Raw genomic sequence first — 10,012 nt, 5'->3', positions numbered from 1 at the left:
ACAGGGAACCGGTTCCTACCCGGATCCGATTTTGACTTTTGTTGATCATACCCGGTTCCAATTCCTGAAAATACCCGGTTTATGCACCTCTAACCCAACTTGAAAAAACCCGAACCCGAAAACCTGTGAAAGATTTGGGTTGGGTTTCACTTTCAGGTCAAAACACCTTCATTTCCACAACCACCGTTCACGCCTCCATCCGCCGTACCACCACCATCACCACTTCAACCAAATGCTCCGAACATTGACTCCTTAAAGTCAAAATCACAACATATTATTATTATTATCCAATTCGCATCATCATCATCATCATCATCATCATCATCATCAAATGACGATCCACTCCGCCGTAATCCAAAACCTCCTCCGTACAAACGCACACTTAGGCCGCCGAGTCGCCGAAAACCACTTCAAAATCTACACCTACGGCTCGCGTAACGGCATGACGATAATCGACTCAGATAAAACCCTAGTTTGCATCCGCAGCGCGTGTAACTTCATCGGCAATCTCGCTAGGTTAAACGCTAGGTTTTTATTCGTTAATACGAATCCGTTAGTTGATGATATCATTGACCAGATGATTAAGAGTACCGGATGTAGGAACGATAACTCGTGGAGGCTCGGAGGCTTTTTGACTAATAGTTTGAGTCCCAAGAGGTTTAGGTCTAGGAACCAGAAGTTTAATTTGACTTCGGTCAATCGGCCCGACTGCGTGGTGATTTTTGATACGGAACGGAAGAGTTCCGTTGTTTTGGAAGCTACTAGGCTGCAGATTCCGATCGTTGGGTTAGTGGTTCGGTGTTTTCATTTAGTTATAGGCGTGTGAGCGTGTTCGTGTTCATGTTCGTGTGACGTGAAATGAAAATAGTCGTGCTCGTTTATGTTCGTTAGTTACAAATGTAAATGAATATAAGTAAATGATTAACATATTTGAGTTATCATTTACATAACATATTTATAGTGGTTGGGTGTTTTTGTTTGATTATTGTTGATGATTATATGCCTGTAAACAATGCTGTCAATGTTGTAGTAATCGCTAGTTGCTAGTTGGTTGGTGGGGTGGGGACTTGTGATTAGTCGACAATTAATCGGTGCCTAGTTGGGATTTTTGCAACCGTGCCTTTAAACGTGTTCGTGTTCGTTTAAGTTTAAATGAAGACGAACATGAACAGTTAATTGAAGAAATATTTGTGTTTATGTTTGTTTGTTTAAAATATGACATGTTCGTGTTTGTTTGTTAAAAATCTAAACGAACAGTTCACGAACATAAATGGACATAATTGAATGAAAACATGTTCGTGTTCGTTTAAGTTTAAATGAAGACGAACATGAACAGTTAATCGAAGAAATATTTGTGTTTATGTTTGATCGTTTAAAATATGGATATGCTCGTGTTTGTTTATGTTTGTTCGTTTAAAATCTAAACGAACAGTTCATGAACGTAAATGGACGTAATTGATGAACACAAACAAACATAAATGAACGTAAGTCACACTTAAGTGAACACAAACAAATACATATAAAACATTAAGTATATGAATAAAAAAATTTGTCGGTGTTCGTTCGTTTATTAAATTAATGAACATAAACAAGCTTCACGAACAGTTCACTGAATGTTCGGTTCATTTATAGGCCTATGATGAATGTCTGAATTCTGAATTTAGTTGGGAAATTTGAGATCGGGAATTTCGGGCTTGGTACTGGTATGGTCACTGAGCTGATCCCTTTAGTGGTTGGGGTATGTGGGCAGGGCTGAGGACCATGTTGGTGTGTCGAGTGATAGCTAGTAGTCTGGGAAAGTTAAGGGTGTGAAAGGAAATATGGTGTTCATGTTTGTTTGTTTAGTTAAATTAACAGAAAAAAATTTGTTCGTGTTCATTTGTTTGTTATATAAATGAACTAATGAACTTCCCTTCGAACGGTTCATGAACAACTCACTGAATGTTCGGTTTGTTTACAGGCCTAAGATGAATGTCTGAATTTAAGTGTAGAGTTAAATATTCTAATTGTAAATTTTAATTTCAGACTGGTGGATCCGAGTATGCCGTTGGAGACGTTTAAGAAGATCACATATCCTATTCCAGCAAATGATTCAGTGCAGTTTGTGTATCTGTTCTGTAATTTGATTACAAAGACTATTCAATATGAGAAAAAGAAGCTTGCAGAAGCTAAAGGCATAGTGGTTAAAGAAGAAGAAAACGAGTCGGAAATTGGGTAAGAAGATGTATTGATTAAAATGTTTTTTGTTATTTTGAGTTTTGTTTGAGATGAGTAACAATAAGTCAATAACAACTTTTGTTGTGGATGGATTATGGATTGAAGTGAGGTTGCTCTACTACCGCCGGTTGATAAGATTAAGATAGATGGTGTAAATGATGAATTGTCGGTTCTACCATATGAAGGCTTGTCCCCCTTTTCCGATGGTAATCGTTTAATTTGATTCACTTATTCCACTTAATAGTTATTTATGTTCATCTTTATGTAGTTGCAATGGTTTTGTGAATACAGATCCTTTAGAAATCAAGGAGCTGCTGGACAAACTTGTTGTCGTTAAGATCAATGACGATGAAGGGACCAAGATGGGTTTTAATGGGCCAAAGTATGGATTTTACCATGACCATCAATTTCTGCATTTTCATAGTTCTTATATTATTGATATTAAAGTTTACTGATGTATTCTCATGTACTTCATTCAGGTCTGCCATTGAGATTTCTAATGGACTGACATCTCTAGACTTACTTGCCAATTATATTGAGGTCAGTTTATAAAATCTTTACTTTGCTTACCTTTTTGAAGATTTTACAGTTGGTTTATGTTCGGTTCAAAACTTATATTTAGAATTGTTTGTAGTCTCTGAATTCAATTTGCGGATGCAATGTCCCTCTGCTTGTGATGAATGATGCCAGTACACACGATGAGACTTTGAAGGTAACTGAATATTCTTGATTCTATTTTGCATTTACATGCTGTCTAACAAATTTGTGTTTTTTTGTTGTATAGATTGTGGAGAAACATTCTAACAAAAACATAATCTGTTTATTCAAGGTTTCTTTTCTTTTGAATCATTTGATCTTTTACAGCAGCTTCTTTTGCTATTCTATTATCTTGTATCTCACAATGAGATATGCATGATAGGATCAACATCAAGATGATGATGTCAAAATTGCTTTTGACCAAAAGGAAGCTTTGCTTTCTTTAAAGAAGAGTGGCAAACTTGATGAATTATTATGGCAGGTAACATCTGTTGAAATTAGTTTTTGTACATTAGTTATAACCTTTTGTAGATTACAGACCCTGATTTTTTTTTTCAGGGTAAAGAGTTCATATTGATGCTGAACTCGAATAATTTGGCTGAAGTTTTGGACCTAAGTATCCTTGTCATTTTTATGTTTTAAAAATGCATGAGTTACGATCTTATGAAGCTGAAATATACTAATATATCATGTGCTTATGAACCTAATCAGTAACCAAATTTATTATTATTATTTGGGGTCCTTATATTGTGTGCCAGATATTCTAAATCATCTGATCAAGAATAAGGTCAAGTATTGTATGGAGATAGAAGAGAGGTTTAGGGTTGCCACTGCAATAAATACGTAATTATTTGTTTTATCTAATGTCTTTTTATCTTATTCAACCTTTTATTATTTTATAATAATTATTAGCCCTAAATTTACAGGTGGGTAAACATTAATTCTGTCGCGAATCATCCAGAAACAAGGGTATACACGCACACGTTTATGTTTGTGTTATGTAATTATTTTCGTTGTTAGATACTGACTTTACAATTTCTTATTTTTTTATCTTCCAGATATTTGGGCCTCCCATTGCTGTAACTGTTCCTAAATCTAAAAATCTTCCACTGGAGGAAACATCAGATTTACTCATCTTTAAGGTTAACATTGTGACATTATTTTTATTGGTGACAATTTCGACCCATTTACTTACGAATGGGTCGCTTCGTGCTATATTTTTTCTCTAGCTTATTTTGAATGATCTGCTCTTACTACAATATTATCTTGCTGCAGTCTGATTTGTACACCTGTGGCAAAGGCGTTCTTACACGCAATGAGGCTAGAACAAGCCCTGTTAATCCCATCATAGAATTAGGCCCCGAATTCGAAAAGGTGACATTTGCAGTCAGTAAATCATCCATTAATCCATTTTATTGGATACTTTTTTATTCAATTTTACAATTAATTCTTTTTTTTCCTTCTAGGTAACGGACTTTGAAAGTCGTTTTAAGTCTATTCCAAGCATCATTGATCTTGATAGATTGAATGTCTCGGGTGACGTCTGGTTTGGAAGTGGTGTCATTCTCAAGGTACAAATACAATTTATAACCATGTAATTTGTTGAGAATGTTTAAAATGTATTTTTTCAACTCTCTGTGACATTACATTTTTATCATCAATTTCGTAGGGTTTAGTTAGCATTAACGCAAGACCGGGCGAGAAAATTGTAATCCCTGATGGAGCTGTGCTGGATAACAAGGTGCATCTTCAAACTTTCTTCCAATCATTCGTTTTTAAGTTTTTGTTTTTTTTTTAAATTAACTATTGTGCTGCATTTTCAGGCTATCAATGGTCAAGAAGATCTCTCAGAGTAAGACAACTCTAGCAAAAAGATCCTATATCCCATTTTCTTAAATCTACATCAACCGCAATGCAACACATGTAGAAGGTACCAGTATTGTTTCCTTTTAGATAATCGCTAATAATGGTAACTTGTCACCATGATAACATATAGCCTTCACTTGTTTATTGGCGAATTTGCCCAAATAACAGTTTTGTCCCATAGGAGTAGAGGGATGGTATTGTTATTCTTTTAACTAAATTATGAGTACACTTATTATTGTTGTGTTCTTGTGTGAATTGTGATCGGAACATGAAATTGAAGATGCCCTTTAAATGTCTCAAATTCCGCATATACTTTTTTAAAATTATACTCAAAATACAAGTTTTCATTGCATATTACGAGTTATGATAGTAAACAAGCACAGTAGAATTCAAATACAACTAATAGATTGTATAATATATGAAGTTATTGATTTGTTGGATATCATGATGAGAAGAAAATCTCTGAATCCAAACCCCGGCCTTGGTGATTAGCATCATAACCGTGCTCATGTGAATCAACGGATGAGTTGTGGGTAGGAAAGAAGTGTATGAAGAATATCAGTAGTATAGGAATCATGACTAGTTTTTGTTGGATAGGACTTAAAATTAGGAGACCAAGAACATTCAGTATGAGAAAAAGAACAATTATTGTACTTTTGGTATCCATTTTGTTTCGGATATGGTTAGTTTGCGTGAATTAGAACGAATGGGTGCTGTTATAGTGTTATATATATCATAGGTTTAAGACCCTCTGAGTTAGGACAAAAGACAGAATCAAGAATGCGCAGATACAATAAATGGAATCAAGTCATGGAAACATCATGAAATGCAAAAATGTGTCTTAAGGGGAAAATCTGTCAGAATTAAGAAACCAAAAAGTTGGGTGCAAAACAATGTTTGTAGGCGACCGCAAATTACTTATTTGTATTTAGACAGAGTAAAATGACAAATTTAATAAACTCATGTGAGACCATTCTGTTTGTGACAAATCATCTAGCATATTTCAATAGTTAATACAAGATGTTAGTATTATCTGCGGTCTGAGTCGATAAGCCCAGTTTCTGTTGTGGTACTAGACTATTAACATGCCCTTGTGTTCAAATGAACTAAAACACAATTAGTCTAGTTTCTAATCTGGGAACCACGTTTTGTTGCACTGCTGATGGCAACGCCACACAGCCTGCTATCTCCGGCTCTCATGAGGCCATGGCTTTTGGTTGTTGGGGGCATGTGGGCTGAAGACCATGCTGGTGTGTCGAGTGATTTCTAAGAGCGTGGGAAATTTAGCGTGTGGAAGGAAACATGCAGCCGGAGGATGGATTGTATGGTTTATTGGTCGGGTATCATAGGTCATACTCGGATTCTTGAGTTGTAGGTTTTGTTTTCTATGCGAGGGCCAAACTTCCCTGTTTGTTATATACAAGTAGAGGCGCTGCAGTGCGGTTAACCCAACTGGAACTGAAACCTGACCTAAAACCAAAAATATTGGAATTGGGTTGAAGCGAAATTAACCGCAGGTTGGGGACTAGTTTGTAGTTTTAAAGTACAAACCAGGTTGATTTTTGGGAACCGGTTTGTGTACCGGTAACTGATTTGCGCACCTCTATACAGGGCAATAGATGAGAGGATGGTAAGACTAGGGAATGTTGAGAGACAGGGCTCATTCGTGTCGATATGTTTACCCAAACACCTAACCATGTAGTTGTTCGTATCGCATCGTGCCATGTCGAAGACACTGAAAACCGTGTCGAGTTTGGATTGAACGTATGCAAATTTGAGTGATATCTTGTTTAAACAACCAATTACTCCAACAAAAACGAAACCTTTTGGGAATAAGTGTTCCTATAAATGTTTTTGTTTGCTTATTTAACAAACTTGGTTTTACATATTTTGTTCTAGAGGAAGTGAATGTGTGGTTAGAGCGAACGGAAAAAAGTAGTTGGAAGTTAATAATGCTTAAAAGTTCAAAGATGGAAGCTCAATTTCATTTTTGTATAAATTATTAGGAAATCAATTAAAAAAACAAAATCTAAAATAGATTTTTAACAATTCCAATAGGAAGTGAATCTTTTTAACAATTAAACTGTTCAACAGTTTAACCATATATTTGAGTGCAGATTAGTCAGGAATCAACCTGTCGGTTCAGAAAAAAAAACTAAAAAAGTGTCAGGAATCAACCTTTATAAACAAAAATACAAGAGGATTCTTCGTACGCATATATTCAATATTTAATTAATCATTCTCGATTATCAACACACCTACCGAAATTCCCGGCCCAATGATTCCCAGCCCAAGTGGTTAAGGACTCGAGTCTTGAGGTAAGACTTCAATTTAAAAAGTGAGAGGTTTTGAGTTTTAGTATCACATTTGATAAAAAAAAAATAAAAATAAATAGGGGGTTTTAGGTAGGGATAATGAATTTTCTCACGTATATGGTGTCTTCCCTCCAAAAATTGTAATGAATATGATCGGGTTGGTTAGTGGCTCGTCAGTGATCCATATTCCGTTATAAAAGAAAAAAAAACTATCTGAATTCCGAAGTTATTAATATGTTTTGAACCAACACATGTAAAGAAATCCAATCTAATGGGAGATCTGACTTGAGTGTTTTAACACAAGAATAAAAAGTCTAAACTTGGTTTTCGAAATATATTAGACTTAATATAAACCATCCTTTATTTTGCAAATTGTTTATTACAAGTTAAATCAGAGAAAATAGGTCTTCATGCCATATAGTTGAGAACATAATCAAACTATGTCACTATCGTTATACAAACTAACACCAACATTTAGCCCAAATACTTGATAACAAGCACAAAAAAGTCCACATTAAACTTACAACAAACATGCACTTAGTTGGCTAAACGCTTACTTGTTCAACGCGTGTTATCAAACCATATTATACAGTCATCGATAACCAAGAATACAATACGAACACAAGTTCATATGATTTGGCACAAAATAAGACATATAGCGACCAAAAGAAACGCTCCGAATCCATATCCTGACTCTCCTTCATTCGTGGCTGGCGGCGGTGGTGCACCTCCAAGATAATTTGGATTCCAAGATGACGATGAATCTTGACGGAACGGAAAGAAAACATAAACAAAGTATATGGCAAGCATCAATATGAAAGGAATTGCCACCAAGTTTTCCACCATAGGACTAAATATTATGATGGCAAAAACATTAAGCATTATGAGAGGAATAAGTGGTGATGGACCTTTGGTTTCCATTTTCTTCTACTTAGAAGTGATGTAGGTGAGTGATCATAGACATACACCATAGGACATGATTATAATATCACTTGGTATGTGTATATATATAATCACATATGGTTTGGGATCCTTTTCACCATTTAATAATTTATTAGAGGGGGCAACTACTTTTGTCCATATATGGGTTGTTTTACTTATTTATGTGCTTGTATTTATGAGTTAAACAGGTAAAAAAAATATTAAGGTAGGTAGTTAGAAAGATAATGTCAAAAAAAAGTATAACATTTCTACTACATAGAGTTTATAATTAGGGGCGGTAATTTCCGGCATTTAACGAAAATAATCAGGTTTTGAATGTAATTATATCTAACATGTTTTAAACTTATCGGGAGTTAATATATGTTTAATGTGTTTAGTTAAATAGGTCAACACGTTTAACTGATTTATTACAATACGCTAGCATGTTTGAATCATATATGGGTTAAATGGGTCATGTTTTGGTTACATTATGTGTTGGTTAGTGTTATTGTCTTTGACACACATAAATATGCGAGTCATGTTTTGATTGAATGAATTTCAAACTACTAACCCGAAACACAACATGATTGACACTCTTTAACATTTATCTAAGCGCTTCTAGTTTTTTATATTTAATAAATAAAAAAATATAGGGAACACATTCAGCTTTATAGCTCATTTAAAAGCTGGTTTTTCTCATCTCTTTCTTCTATTAAATAATGGATGTCACGTATCGACATTTGGTGAAGTCTGGATTTTGATTTTTCATTTCTTTTTCCTATTAAATAATAAAGATTTTCTTTAATTTCATAAATGATAGGATTACATCATAAATCCTATTTTTTAAACATTTTATAAAACGTTTTTGAGAAATATGTAACATGTTATGTAAAACAAGAATTTTAGAAAAAAAGAACTATTTAACATGTCTAATACACCGGTTTTCCAACCTAGTTAATTATATATAAAAATAAAATAAACAAGAACGTGTTTAGAGATCAACACAACCGAATATCCGAAACTTCCAGACTAACTTCTACCTCGTTTTAACTTGATTATTTCACTGTCCAACCGCGGTCCTGGTTTTTAATCATAACGCAATAAGAAATAAAGAAACATCTCGACACGGGACCATGTTAATGGACGGGTTGATACCGAAAGAAACAAAGATGGTTTTCACAAAATGACGAGATGAGAAAGATATGAAGAATTAAAATATAATTATTACTTGTAGGCATGTCACTATTTTTTATTTGAGTTCATCATGTGATAAATAGAAAAAGATATTGTTCTTGTTGTTATATTTTTGTTACTAACCTAACTTTTATGACATCATATAATTGGGGACACAGTAACTTAGTAACCTAAAGGACGAAATATTTTAGTGAAGAAAAGGAAAAAAAATGCGGTGAGCGAAAAAATAATCATATAAAAGTACAAGCGGTAATGGTTCGGTCATCAGCGTTAATAAATGTAGTTAACCTAATCAACACTACAAAATGAATGGCTTTCGCTGATTGTGAGATCTGCCAAAATCCATTAAAGAAGGTGGATACCGAAAACTTATCGAGAGCTGTTTATCAAAATACCATTGGATCGTGTTTTTTTTTTTTTTACTTTTTCTTTATTTTATTTTTATTGGATTCCAACGGTATTCATCAAATCCGTCAGTGATACTTACTGTGTAATAGTGCAAAATTAAACTGGATTATTAGTCTTCCTCTCTTTGTTTTCTTTCCAGTTTTAGGTTGTTTTTTATTACTAACTTTTACAGTTCGGCTAATCGTATTTTTCTTCAAACTTATGAGTCATCGTAAAGAGTGATTCGTCGAAATAGCGACTGTTTTCGAGTTGCATTTAGTGATGGTTTTAGCAATGAAATTTCATAAGGGACCACAAATCCACAACTTTTCAAAGACACATTTATGGTTGTTTAACAACAAATAAAAACAATTGTGGCCATTTAAACATCATATCACCTTTTTTTTTAGTAAAATGTCACCAATAACTTTTTTTTATATTATACAACATTCTTTTATGTGTGTATGAAAAGCGGTAAGTTTCAAATTGAATTCTCTTATACTAGATTATTAAACGAGTTTCAAGAATGGTTTTTCGTTTTTAAAGTCTACCCTTATGACACGGGGTCAGCCGTA

At 34.2% G+C, this 10,012-nt stretch overlaps 1 protein-coding gene across 1 annotated transcript; it reads left to right on the top strand.

Moving 5' to 3' along the window:
- The first annotated feature begins 311 nt into the window (after positions 1-311).
- LOC143630708 (UTP--glucose-1-phosphate uridylyltransferase-like) lies at positions 312-4,855 on the top strand. The gene is made up of 16 exons (XM_077099639.1): positions 312-786; positions 2,026-2,214; positions 2,323-2,423; positions 2,509-2,599; positions 2,697-2,757; positions 2,852-2,929; positions 3,002-3,046; positions 3,137-3,235; positions 3,313-3,370; positions 3,513-3,597; positions 3,681-3,723; positions 3,813-3,896; positions 4,030-4,128; positions 4,221-4,325; positions 4,424-4,495; positions 4,578-4,855. Exons 1-16 carry the CDS (start codon positions 332-334, stop codon positions 4,608-4,610), a joined length of 1,698 nt encoding a protein of 565 aa, XP_076955754.1. The 5' UTR covers positions 312-331; the 3' UTR covers positions 4,611-4,855.
- The last annotated feature ends 5,157 nt before the right edge of the window (positions 4,856-10,012 follow it).

The sequence above is a fragment of the Bidens hawaiensis genome, unplaced genomic scaffold (assembly GCF_021521415.1).
Source record: "Bidens hawaiensis isolate Kalapana, Puna unplaced genomic scaffold, B.hawaiensis_p1.1 tig00005780_1, whole genome shotgun sequence".
In the NCBI taxonomy this organism is placed as follows: Eukaryota; Viridiplantae; Streptophyta; class Magnoliopsida; order Asterales; family Asteraceae; genus Bidens; species Bidens hawaiensis.
Note: the sequence above shows the minus strand (reverse complement) of the source record. Positions and strands in the feature narration are given on the sequence as shown.